This window comes from Zonotrichia leucophrys, chromosome 1A (genome assembly GCF_028769735.1).
Source record: "Zonotrichia leucophrys gambelii isolate GWCS_2022_RI chromosome 1A, RI_Zleu_2.0, whole genome shotgun sequence".
In the NCBI taxonomy this organism is placed as follows: Eukaryota; Metazoa; Chordata; class Aves; order Passeriformes; family Passerellidae; genus Zonotrichia; species Zonotrichia leucophrys.
In genome coordinates this window covers 52,656,613-52,670,227 of record NC_088170.1, presented here as the reverse complement: position 1 = coordinate 52,670,227, position 13,615 = coordinate 52,656,613, and the positions used below count along the sequence as shown (strand labels likewise).

The window sequence follows — 13,615 nt, the reverse complement described above, 5'->3', positions numbered from 1 at the left end:
TCCAAGGACAGTGACTCAACCACTTCCCTGGTAAGCCTGTTCCAATGCTTGACCACTCTTTTGGTGTATAAATCTTTCCTAACATCCAATCTAACACTCCTCTGCTACAACCTAATGCCAGTTCCTCTCATCTTTGTGTGGGAGAAGAGGGTGTCAAATACTTTTAAAATCTCATTTGAAGCAGAATAGCACACCTTGAAAACATGTAAATATAGGATAGAAATCATATGATAACAGCCAAGAGGGAAGAACAAAAAAAATGAAGTTCCCAAAAATGTACCAGCTAAGGATCTGACCATTGTACTACAATGTCATAATTAAAAGCTGGAGAGGAAGCAGCAGCGGGGGAATTACTTTAATGAAGCTTAGATGGTACAATTGAGTAAACTCTGACAAACAAATGGCTTAAAGGGAAGCTTTTTTATTATTATTATAGTCTCTGTGGACAAGCTGATTAATCTATGTTTTGTATTATAAATTAGAAGCAAACAAGACACTCAACAGTGCAGGCTCAGAGAAAAATAGGGATGTCCTTTTTTAGGGGAGAAATATGTAGGAAGCACAGGAGAAATCTTACTGGATCCACCAGCAGGGACAGAATGGTTCTTCAACATCACTGCTAACCCCCCTGCTAAAGGAAAAGAGAATGATGAGCAAAAATTAGGTAAGAAATAAATGTGAATGTCATAAGCACACAAGGAACATCAGATAGAATGGAAATAAAGGATGACATCCCTGACACACAAGAAGCATGACATATACAACACATGCTATAAAGCTGGCTTTGAAACAGCACTCACATCATCTCTTCGTTTCTACTTGTCAGCTGTATGAACCATGGGTATGTCTCAATGCCCTCTACCAGGAGACTTAAAATTATCTGTATTCTGCTTCTAAGGCATGAGACTTGTTTTCTGGGACCTTCATTTTTTCTCCACTAAGTATCTCATAACACATTTATTTTGTGATGAGTTTGCTCAATGGTACTTTCTAAACAGTATTAATTAAAATATTAATATAATCACTACAGCTGATCAAAACCCACTCATTTCTATGTAGAATAACTAGTTTATCTTCTGCCTAAGTTTCCCAAAATATTATAATTTTAACAAAACAACAGCAACAACACCATCAAGTCAACAAAGATGATATATGCAAGGGGAGCAGAGAGTGAGTGAGGGAGTGTTGCAAGGAGAGCAGAGAGGGAGTGTTTTTTTGCTAAGAAACAAATGCCTAATAGAAAAAAAGCTATCTGGAATTATTGTTTAATTATGACTTTCTGTCAAATTTTTCATATAATTATAAACTACTAGTGCTAGAAAAGTGCTGTTACTAAAACAGGGCAATCAAAAGGCTTCTTTTCAAAAACCTCTCCAGCAAGAAGCCCAGATGTCGAAGGACGGCCTGACCTTGGGGTGGGAAGTTAGAAAATAAAGGAATTTGTTCAAGGGAGCCCATAAGGTAGCAGAAAACTAATAACTGAGATTACAGATAATTACAGATAATTACACTCCAGGAATAAGAAGTGGAATTAGAGAGGTAGGTGGAAGAGCAAAATGGACAAGAAAGTGTGAACATGCCACACTGGTGGGAAATTTTGCAATATTAATGAGTTTCCAATTCTGCTTATACCTCAGTTATTCTGATGTTTTCTTTACCTGTTTCAGTGAACAACCTTTTCCAAATTATGAGATAAGTATATTTAGCTACATGATTATTTTCCCTGACCTCTGCACTGAAACTCAAGGCGCTACTGCATCTGACAAGCCTCCACCTCTACCTCTTCTGAGAGTTTCCAGGCAAGAATGGCAGTCCCTGGGAATACTGGGACACCAGTACACTATGGCAAAGAACAAGACAGAATACTCCAGCACAACTACTGAGAAGATATCTTGTCCTAGAGGTGGCTTTTGGGACACTACACAGTGCTGTCTGCCAACTCAAGGAACCAAAAGCAGAGAAACAGCCCAGGAATATGCCCTCAGAACAGCAGTAAAGCAGTAGAACTACTGTTACTGATGCTGACATTTTAACCAAGATATTCTCAATCCCAACCCTCCAGTCAGTCCTAGAAGTGACCAGGGATACTCTCAGCACCCCGTCTCTGTGACCTGGAAGAAGAGAAGCTATTTGAAATTATTAACACTAAGCATGAAAGATTCCTTTTCTTACATTTTGAGACCACACCACTTCTCTAAAGTGCTGATACCTCAGGATGATGCATCTCAACTAAGACAGAGAAAAGCTGTAGAACCATTATTTTGGGAAAACTAGAGACATGAATTACCAAGCAGTATGTGATCTCTTTGTTGTAGTGTTAGGATGGAATATGATAGTCTTTCAAGAACTGTCAGTCCCAAGGAGTTGTCTGTCTTGGTCAATATGAGCGTTGCACTTCCCTTTATTTTGTTGTGGCCCTGCCCAAGACTCAAGACACTGTTCAAAACCAATAAATACAAATGTTATATACATCATGTATCAGTCTGAGTACCCTAATATGACAGATCAGGGATAACATCTACAAAATAGGAATAGTCTAAGACTGAAGCTTCAAACACTACTTAACTCAAAATTTAGCCAACCTTAAGAGTTACTGTAGACATAAGGAGAATGAGTGCACAGGAGAAACAAAGCTGCACAGAAACCACTTCAGGTAGATTAGAGAGATCTTTATAGAATTAGAGCATTTAAAATAATGATTAATTTGATAATTTTAATTCTGTAGCCCAGATAAGATGGTCTAATAAATTCTATTTTGTAGATTTAAAAGCATTAACGAAAGATGTCCTCCTTACAACAGAGTACTGTGTGTTAATTGCAAATCAAAGGTAATGTGAAGGACAGAATAGGTTCCTTAGTTTGCTCCTTTTTTTCTGTCTCATTCACAAGCAAATCCATATGTTTGACCAATATGCTTCTGAAGAATGTGTATGTGTGATAGTGTTCTCTGTGATAACATGGGACACTAAATTCTTTGATATTTGCATTTTACTGGCCCAGAAAGTAGATGGCAACAGTAGAGGGCACAACAAAGCAGGATTAAATTGTGGTACTTTAAGTAATTTCTCAGCAAACTAAAATGGCATATTGAGCAAAATGAAATCTGTGAGTTTGAATGACATAGAGTTGAGTAGAAATAAGGAAATAAGTATTTTTACCATTTTGAAGCACAATGGGTGCACAACCAATGAAATATTCACTACTGCTGTCTAAAGGCTTACCCTACAATGACTGAAATGGAAACAGAAGAATCACAGGAGATCCTACCACTAGATTGTTTTGCACTCTGGTTTGCTTTGAATGTCTTTCCAAAATATCATCCTGAAAAGCTTAAACTTCAAGGAGACAACATGACTGCCATTAACTTTTCAAGTGGCACAAAGTAAACAGTGGCACTTAAAAGTAAACTCTACACACATTGGAAGGCCAATTGTTTAAGTTTTCTAACCCCAGAATTGCCATCTCTTATTTTAAAATTCACCTGTTCTTATCTAAAAACTCATCTGTTACAAAGGCCATTTTTAGTTCTGGTTTTCTGTAACACAAAGTTTAGCTACAGTAAATAATTCCTATTGGATTAAATATCAAAGCACTTTTGAAGTTTGAAAGATTTATATTCTTGGCATTCTAGATCAGCATTATAAAATAGTCCTTGTTTCATAACAAGGGTCTAATCTTAGCACCCTGTTAATCCTAAATCTCACTTTGTCCAAACAACAGAGCTGTTGTTTCTACAACTGCAACACCACCCCTTGATTTGAATAGACAGTAATGTTAGAATTTATATTAGCCTTTTGCAAAAAATTGCATAATCTTTTATTAAAATATATCATTTTGATGAGTGACTTTAAAGTCGAAGCAGATGACAGAAGACAAACACATATTCCAGCAAGGGATAGATGGTGCTGTCCGGAGTAACATTTTCCAGTTACAGCCATCCAGAACAAAATGAACCTTGAATCCAGATAAATTTTAAAACTTAAAGTAAGATTTGGTCACTGAGCACAAAGAATTCCAGACAATTGAAACAGTTTCTGGGAATCTCTTAATCTGGAAATTAATTAGAGAAGAATGACATTTCTTTCTTACAATTACAAAAGTTAATGTTGTTAATTCTAAGAACTGGCAATAAATATTTAACTAACAATCACAGCCAGTTCATTAAATCTTTGGTGATATAAATATATTTAGCACTTACGTGTTCATTGCCAAGGTTTATCCTATTTTACTGAGAGCAAGAATGCAGAGTGATGTTTACATTTTAAATTATTCATTACATTCAGCTGATATCCTCAAATTCAGACCTGATCACCATACAAACTTACTCTTATTCTTATTTTGATATTCTTAGCAAGTTAAAACCAGAGCAAATTCACTGAAGTCCACATTTACACTATGTGTGAATGTGTTTTAGCAGAGTACTTCATTTTGACTGACCAGCTATGTGTCACATAAAGCAACAAGGGTCAAAATCAAAGAAGGGTCAAAATCAAAGAAGAAATAATTTTAGTCATCAGTGAAGTAAAAATAGAGCAATGTCATATTCTTCTAAATTTTCAGAGCCTATTAACTCAAATAAAGTTTTTATAAACCCAGTGCAATTCCATGTCCCTTTCCCACACTCTCTACAAATGCCTGTTTTATTGCACCAATAATGGATCTTTTGAATAATAATTTTTAAAACCCACAACATGCTTCTGTCAATGTACACTTCATTTCACTTGCATTTAGTTGCACCTTGTGTAGACATTCAGCAATGCAAATACTCTGAGTTGACACAGTGACCTGTTTTGCTCTCAGCAGCTGCTAAACTTTATTTCTCAAGTAACATTTACCATATGAACTATACTTTTTGCCCATTGTTAAAATTGTACAACATCATCTTGACTTCCAGAAAATAACAGGAATTCCACTATTGCATAATTCAAAAAATATACACAGACATTTACAAGCAAAAATTAAAATTACATTTTGTAAAGTAATAAACATCAGCCCTCAAAATTAAAGCACAGTTTTGCCTGTAGAGATTCCTAACACTTTTCCAGGGTCCACCCATGCAGATGAATACCCAAATGACTGCAAAGACTGTTCACACTACACTGTTACCCTGGAACATGATTATCATAGCTAAACAGCTGCCTAATACATGAAAAAATGCTTTTACCCCAAAGTTGCTCCACTCCTCCCATGAAGCTACCAGTCATCTTCTTTACTCATTTGATCATCCTCCACAGCTTTGCAAGCCACATTCCTAAGAGATGCCATGTTCTGGGCGTCCTTTGTGGTTCTTTGATCCTTTTCTGAAATCATTCCTCCCCTGTTTGCTGGTTAAGGTGGGCATGTTTTTGTGCTGCAAGGTAGAGAAATATGTAAAAGTAGAGCTCACAGATTTTAAGGAAGTGGAAAGAAGCCAGAGTTAAGCTATGAAAGTTCAGGACTCTTTGGAGTGCACGGCTTGCTTTTCCTCAAACTCCAAATGCAAATCCAGACCTATTGCAAAAAAACCCAAATTCTTGTAGATTTATATTGCTGTCTGACCTGAATACACCCAGGGCTACACAGCAAGTCTTGGGGATTCTCCATTTACACTCAGGTTGTATACAGGTCTGGCTTCAAAAATGTAGGCGGGGGCACACTTCAGAGACAGATCCTTTGAGAGAGGAAAAATGTTACAGTCTGAGGGCTGTTTTCTAGAAACCCTTCTATAAAACAGTCAGCCTGATCCATTCATCCTGATGTTAACAGTAAAAGTCCAAAGCAAACTTCTGAAGGGCAGTGAACCCTTGCCTCCTCTTGCCATCCCTCATCAGATCTGATTGTACAGCCTTTGCCATCGTCCTCTATGACAGGGACCAAGGTTTTAGGTCTTTTCAGCCCTGCAAAGATATCTATAACCAGCCACACACTGGCTACGAGGACAGGCATATTCTGGAGGGAGTAACGCTTAGAGCTGCAGCTCCACCTTTAGACGGAAATCGGCATTGGAAAAGCATCAGCGAGAAAAGCACCCGTAGCAGCTGGACAGCTTGAATTCACTCACACCGAAGGAAGGAGGGTATCTGCGGCAATGGGATGCACTGTGCTGGACAGTCCCTCAAGCAGCTCCCAGTGCCAGCTGCTGGCATGGCTGTCCCCTGGACCAGGCCTGCCCCTCGAGAACTCCAGCAGCTTTCCAATAACATCATTTTCCAGTCTCAGAAGAATACTCACATAGTGTAATGTCAAGAGACACCTCTCTTGCTCTCCCAGACCCTCTACTCTTTCCTGGTCCACGTTTAGGTGCCTTGCTGTTTACAATCACCTGGAAAACCGGCCAGCTTTGCCTCAGATGTCCCTGCTGCCTCAGAGAGTGATGTCTGTCCATGCTGCCACCACTCCCTGCAGAAGTTGTCCAGAGGCTCCAGCGGGGACCTGCTGCCCTGCAGGACACATGGCCAGGCCAGCACGCACCTTCCCAGCACCTTCCCCCCTGAAGGACTTGAGATGCTCATAGCACACCTAACACAGGCTCCAGAGGAATGGAGCCTGGAGGACGATGCTCAAGTGGAAATGCTGAATCTGAAGAAAGGATATTCCCAGTGGGATGTACTCAGTTATGAGGGAAAGAAGAGGGCAGGAGGGGACTAGGGGCAGGAGTGGGGGGACTCAGCGAGGGGTGGCGATGCCCAGCAGGTGGGCAGGGACGCGGGCAGCCAGCAGGCAGGCCAGCACGATGCCGACGAGCTGCAGCAGTGCCAGCCCCAGGGCAGCGGTGGCGACACAGTACAGGTTGCTGCCGACGAAGGCGGACACCCTGCCGAAGCAGCCGTCGCGGTGCAGCCAGCGCGCGTCGGGCGGGCGGCGCTGGCAGCCGCGGCGGGCCCGGCAGCAGCTGAGGGGCACCGAGCCGTTCTGTTCCAGCGCCCACGGCGAGCGCAGCCAGTCGCGGTAGCTCTCCACGCCGCAGCAGGACAAGGCGCGCTGCAGCGCGTCCAGGGCGTCCGCAACGCCGTCGTCCTCCCCGTAGGCCAGCAGCGCCCGGCGCAGCCCCTCCTGGAAGCCCTGCGCCAGGGTCTGGCGGTACAGCAGCGCCGAGAGCCCGGCCGCCAGCCCGGCCGCCAGCACGGCCGCCAGGAAGGCGCTGTAGGCGCGCAGGAGTCCCCGGTGCTCCGTAGCGGCGCCGAAGCATCCCAGGAAGCCCCAGATGATGACAGCGATGCCAGTGGCCAAGAGGATGGTGGGGGCGCTGGGGTAGCCGCTGGCCGACAGCGCCAAGTAACTGCCCAGAGACACCTTGGCCCAGAGGCCGATGATGAGCATGGTCAGCCCCGCTGCCCAGAAGACGAAGCTGAAGGCCATGAGGGACAGCTTGAGCAGGGTCATGGTGCCCTCGGGCCCCGGTGTCGTGGGGAGCGCGGTGGCGGTCACGGCGAGGGCCTCCCGCGGCCGTCGGTGCCGCCGGGCTCTGCGGAGCACGGGCGCCTCGGCGCTGTCCGAGGTGCGGCCCCGCCAGCTCCCCGAGCAGCCGTCGGTCGGTGCGGCCCGGGGCCAGTCCCGCCGGTGCCAGTGCCAGTGCCAGTCCCGCCGCTCCTCCGCCCCGGCCCCTTTTGAGGGCGCGGCCCGGGGCGGGCCGAGGCGCTCGGCCGCGCTGCGGGGCTCGGCGGGGGTTCGAGCAGCTGACCGGCCGCCGGCCCCGGGCTCCGCTCTCCCCTCCCCGGTCGAAGTGAACGCGTGCGACTGGCAGCTGCCCCTGCCCGCAGCGCTGCAGACCTGTGGTGCTGTTCACAGGGGTCCCATGATGAGGGAAGAGACGAGAATGTTGACTCCACGTTTCAGAAGACTTGATTTATTATTTTATGATATATGTTATATTTATACTAAAAGAATAGAAGAAAGGATTTCATCAGAAGGCTAGCTAAGAATAGAAAAGGAATGATAACAAAGGCTTGTGACTGACCGAGACAGTCCGGACAGCTGGACTGTGATTGGCCATTAATTAGAAACAACCACATGAGACCAATCACAGATGCACCTGTTGCGTTCCACAGCAGCAGATAACCATTGTTTACATTTTGTTCCTGAGGCCTCTCTGCTTCTCAGGAGAAAAAATCCTAAGGAAAGAATTTTTCATAAAACATGTCTGTGACACGGACCCTCAGTGGAAAACATTCTGTAACAGGAAAGATCAGTGTTAAACTTTAAAGGCATATGCTGCAGCCCAGGTTTTCCCTAGGCAAGGGACCAAACTTTTATAAGCACTAGGAGTAATACTTAAAACAACACATAGATAGCATAACGAGAAGGTTTTGGGTTTATTTCTTTTACTGCATCAAGCTGTACTATTAGGACCCTTTGTAGAAATAAGCATAAATCTGTACCTGAATATCAACTAACTACACATTCAGTCAGTGATTCAGTTTAGATTTTCCCAGCTAGAACCTATTTTCAGTGTGGCCTGGCCCTGTTAAATATTCATTTGATTTAGCCCATGATAACACTGAGCCGCTGAGAAGACATTAAACCACAGCAAGGTACTGTTATGTAACTAGTGGCCCAGCAAGCTACAAGAAGAGATTCCATCATCAATATAGTCTCATTGCAAAAGAGAAAAGGGTAAGCTACTCCTACAAGTCAGGTTAAAAAAAATTAGTAGGAAACTGTAAAAGAGACAGTGTCTCAGTCAGAGGTAGAATTAGCATCTCCAGGGTTAATTTGTATGTGCAACAGTCACACCAAAAAAGCACGTTGTGGTGGTTCACATCTTTATCAAACCCTTTTGGGACTGAATTCTGAGGTTTACTTGTGTTTCAGTGGTCACATTTTCCTGATTTCTTTCTGTAACAGATTTAGGGAGGGAAAGGAGGTGCTTTATGTGTGACATCTTAATGCACAGGTTTAATGCACAACCAGAAAATTATAGGTATCAAACCACTAATTTAGCATAATCATAACTGAAAAAAATCACTTGTTCTTTATTAGAGGCCTTAAATTCTGTCCATTCTCATAATCCATGCTCCTGGAAATGTTTGGGTAAGTAGAGGAGGTTGGATTGGACTCCCTGAGTGTATAAGAAATGGTGAAACAGCTTCAGTGTCTGAAAAATAAATCTACTAGAACACCTTGATTTTTCAGACATTGGCCAAATCATAAATTATGTTGACATCTTAGTAAGAAAACAGTTAAAGAATCTCATGAAGTCATACAAGTGAATAAATTTTTATTGCATTACATGTGATATGTGGACTGAAAATCTGATGAAAGAGATGTCCCATTCCATGTTGTTTTGGAAAGCAAAGTGTTGTGGAAATACCATAAGAAGGGAGGATTCAGATGTGCCAACCCCACTAAGAGCAGCACTACTGATTTTCAAAGAGTGGTTACAAACTTGGGTATGAAATACACTGAGATTGACCCTGGAAAATGCAAACTAATATATCCTAGAGAAAACTGGTGCTTAGTGATGCAAGAAGCTGCCTGCCAAACTGTGCATCTGAAGGACATGTGGGTGATAGGAGATACCTAATTAGGCAGCACTCTGCAATACTATTTGGCAAGGAAAAGCTGTCTGCTTGAAGCATGAATTTTCCTGTTTCCTTACTCTTTTGGTTTGGTAATATCTCAAGTGTTACATCTTCTCCCTGGCAGATGCATGATGATTTTGATTTAAAGTGATCCTCTTGATTTCCTGTGATTTTTTTTCTTTTTTTTTTGCTGGAGTTTACACTTGAAATTCTGAAGTGACTATTTCCCATCACTCTGTAACAGAGGGGAAGAACAATGCAGAGATTCTTCATGGCTTTTCAAGGAATCTGAGCCTTTTTGTGATCCTCAGTTCATGACTATTTAAGGTACCTCTGCCTAGAAGAATGAGTGGCAGTACTGGCACAGAGAGCCAGATCAGGTAGTTAGGAACTCTACCACAAAAATATGGATAGCAAGAGTAGCTTTAAAAAGTATTGGTTTAATGTTGTCAAGTTTTCTCTAATTTTCCTCAGACACTTGAATGAGATTTTCATGTCATAATTTACAGAGTGATAGCAGAACTCATAAAGTACCTGTATATTTACCTTGGGGAAAACTAGAAGTCCTATGATGCCAGCATAGGTTCTGCTGGTGTTATACTAGTGTACCATTGGTCTTGTAACTATTTATTATTGATAGTTTATTGTCTGGCAATATGCTTAAGAGCTCCTCCCATGGACAAGATGCCAACTGGATGGGATCCCTGTAAGTACAAAACAAAAGGGTCTCCTATAGTAAAGTCTGATTTAGCAATGCTTCGTCATGTTGAGTGATTTCTTACACCATAAATTCAAGTCCATTTGAGTTGAGTAAAAGTGTTAATAGAAAAAGCAGTGTTGCAGTGTAAGATACCGAATTCCTATTGAAATTATTTTTATCTAAAACTGAAAGTTATCTTTAAGTTTAATCAGATGAAACAGAAGTCATAGTTTTACAGACTCCCAGGGCTGTGCAGCATGGATGTGGTGCAAGTCCAGGTTGAAGGAGAAAAGATAAACTTGGGGAAAGAGAATTTCCCCTTAATCTTTCCATTTTTTTTCTGGGAAGGAAATGTGTCAACATTTCAAAACAGAACTCAACTCCAATTCCAGGTCTCTTCAGGGAAAATTAATAGATTATGAAACACCGCATATTACTTGCCCCATCACAAACCCTTGGTCCAAGAGGAAATATTGGATAAACTGCTTCTGCTCATCAGCAGACTCAGAGGTGCAGCCTGGGCAGAGCAGAGAGCCATCTGGGTGGGGTTTCTACCAGCTTGCACAGCTGAACAGATGTCTCCACCTGCAGCAACTCTGATCCTAAGGAAGAACTCAACCTACTGATTCTTGGAATGTACTATTGTACTCCACCAACTGTACTAGCACAAGTGCTATTTTTTTCACAGCAAGTTTATTTTAGGAACTCAGGTGTGTAATCTCTGCTATATATCAGTTTGCATTAATAGCAATGACTGGAGATTCTTTGAATTAATGATTTACTTCTAATGTGTTTTTTAGCCTTAAAATAAAGCACAGAATTTAATTTTAGCTGTACCTTCACTGTAACTAGAGGAAAATATGATCCATGCCTTGAGCAAGTCTCTCAAGGCAAAATCCATTGCACTTTCCACTGACCCCACAGAAAGTTATTATATGCTGGACATCAGATACATTTCAACACTAGTACATCCAAATAGCATGCAGGCTAGGTTGGTGGTAACGTGTCAAAATACCGTGTCAAAGGACTAAAAAAAAAGTAAATCTTTAAACTTTTCAGGGAGCAGTGGGAGAACAAGATAAGATTAAACATTGGCCAATTTTAATTACACTTAATTTTAAAATTTTTGAACATATTTCTACTAATTCTCTGTTTCCACTTGCTGTATTAGGAGCTGAGGGTATTAAGAATTTCACATATGGGATCTGTGTCATGTGCATAGTGACAGCAGTTCAGTGTACTTGGCAAGTCATCATTCATATAACACTTATCAATACAGACTTCCATACCTGAGATTTACAAGATCTGCTGCAATAAAGATTTCTTCCACTTTTCACTTGGTTGGTGTAATTTTGTTCCACCTTTTCTGGGTTTAAAAGTTAATGACCTTATTTCTTTATAGCCCCTTTTCCTGTCTTATCTTAAACAAATGCCATGATACTAATTGTGGAGTAGCCAATCCAAAACAGAGTAAATTAGGGTGTCACATTGCATAGCACAACCACTTCTCTGTTTAATTTTATCACAATAGTGGGGGCTTCCACTTCATAAATGCTGATGCAAGGGAGAAGACTATTCCTCTGGATGCATAAAACAGACCCCAATATACCATGTATTTTGGTTTGTTATGCAATCAATGGACAGTAAACTTTTTAGTGATATTGTAAATGTAGCTTTATGGAATGAACAGCTGTCATTGCTCATTGTATAAAAAATATAATGCACACAACCTGATGTATAGAGGTGATCTATATGTTGCCCATAATGTGTTTTTATCAAAAAATACCTATCAGTAGTCCCTTGCTTCCTACTGGTGCTTGGCACAAGTTTAGTGGGGAAAAGGAATATTTGGTTACCAGCAAGGTTCATGCTTTCTGTGTCCCTGGGTGAGGGACTGGGAAATCTCATGGATAATTGCACAGCTGAAGCATTTAGCAGAAAACAAATGTCCAGTGCAAAGGTAGGTGTTCCACACGTACCTGCTGATTCCTACCTGCACACGTATCCTCTTTGTCTCTGCTGTGCTTCTGTGTTTTGGCAGATCTTGCCATCAGAGGAGAGGACAAGGTGACCACACACAGTGTGTGGGCTGGTGAAAGAGCAGCACACTTATCCTGGGGTCACTCAAACCCATGTCCTTGCTGAGGTGACTGGTTATGGCTTTTCTGTAACAAAACAACAGTACAACAGCAGGGGTTTTTCCAAGCCTTGGGGCCTGGATCCATGTTCTTTTACAGCTTCCTTGAATTGCTCACATGAAGTGTGCTGTCCTCAAGCAAGCATTGCTCTTGCCTGCTGTAAAGGTCAGGAAAGGCTTATTCAAAGGAAACAGCCTGTGCGCAAACAACACCCCACACTGGCTTCATTGCTTTAATCAGGACAATAATTTGTCAGCCTGCCAGTCCTCTCTGATACTCAGATATGAAGGATCTTGTTTCACTCTCCTACGATGATAAAATCTTAAGTATTCTTACTATAACTTTGTATTAGAAATGCCTGTTACGCTATTCATTCTATAGCTTGTCTGTAGACAGTAAAGCATTAATCAGCATGGTAGAAACATGAGAACTACAAGAAGTTTTCTTACAGTTTCCCATGGGAAGAATTGCTGAAAACTTTCTTCTTTTATTTTTGTGAGACATTTTTCATGTACTTTTAAAGTTACTGATCTTCATGGGATCATGAGGGGAAAATCCTGCTTAACTAACTTAATTTTCCTTTATGACAAAGTCACCCATCTAGCTGACCAAGGGAAGACAGTAGATTCTTTTTATTTTGGGAAAGCTTTCAATACAGTCTCTCACAATATCCTTCTAGACAAAATGCCCAGCACACACAGCTGGATGTGTCCATAATACATAAACAGTATGATTTTACACCGTTGTAGTTTGGGTTTCTTTTCTCAAGAAAAGCATCCAATTTAAGCAGTAACTCATCTGGGGACTATTCAGGCTTTCAGATGGAGAAATTTTGTTGCAGGGCACAAGTAGCCCGGGAAGTTATTGCTGTTAATTCCTATATTCTCACCAGAGATGGAGGTACAGATTACAAGAGTGCTTCTAGGCAACTGTCATGCCAGGTAGGATGGATTTGCATAAACTCTCTCAAGTTCACTAGGGCCACTAAACTCTGATTGAAGGGCAATAACTCTTTAAACTGCTCCACCAGGGCCACAAGGACAGGTGAGCAGAAGCTGTTCACTGTGACCATGTGTCACAGCACATGCCACAGTTGAGACAGCCACAGTACACAGAGTGCCACCATGCAATTTCAGAAGGCTTTAAGCATCTGCCCATACAGAGCAACATCGCAACAGAAAGCTTCAAATGTCTGCTGTCCTTGTTCTTTAGTCCAGTCTTTTATAGTCTTCCTGCATTGCACCTGTGTGTCCTTTGGTGTTGGTCAATGCACCTGG

General features: G+C 41.9%; 1 protein-coding gene across 2 annotated transcripts; it reads right to left on the bottom strand.

The window, feature by feature from the left end:
- Nucleotides 1–532: 532 nt before the first annotated feature.
- Nucleotides 533–7,525, bottom strand: LOC135457891 (tetraspanin-7-like). Of its 2 annotated transcripts, none has more exons than XM_064732700.1 (2): nt 5,165–7,525; nt 533–628 (listed from the first exon to the last, which is right to left on the bottom strand). In XM_064732700.1, the coding sequence occupies exon 1, from the start codon at nt 7,360–7,362 to the stop codon at nt 6,646–6,648; it is 717 nt and encodes a 238-aa protein (XP_064588770.1). In that variant the 5' UTR covers nt 7,363–7,525; the 3' UTR covers nt 533–628; nt 5,165–6,645. The 2 variants fall into 2 exon arrangements, with proteins under 2 accessions (XP_064588770.1, XP_064588779.1); XM_064732709.1 differs by lacking the exon at nt 533–628 and having other exon boundaries at nt 4,718–5,350; nt 5,539–7,525.
- Between the last annotated feature and the right edge of the window lie 6,090 nt (nt 7,526–13,615).

Bases quoted from the DNA above. Each gene is read 5' to 3' on its own strand.
- LOC135457891 (XM_064732700.1), bottom strand. From the start codon at position 7,362: ATGACCCTGCTCAAGCTGTCCCTCATGGCCTTCAGCTTCGTCTTCTGG.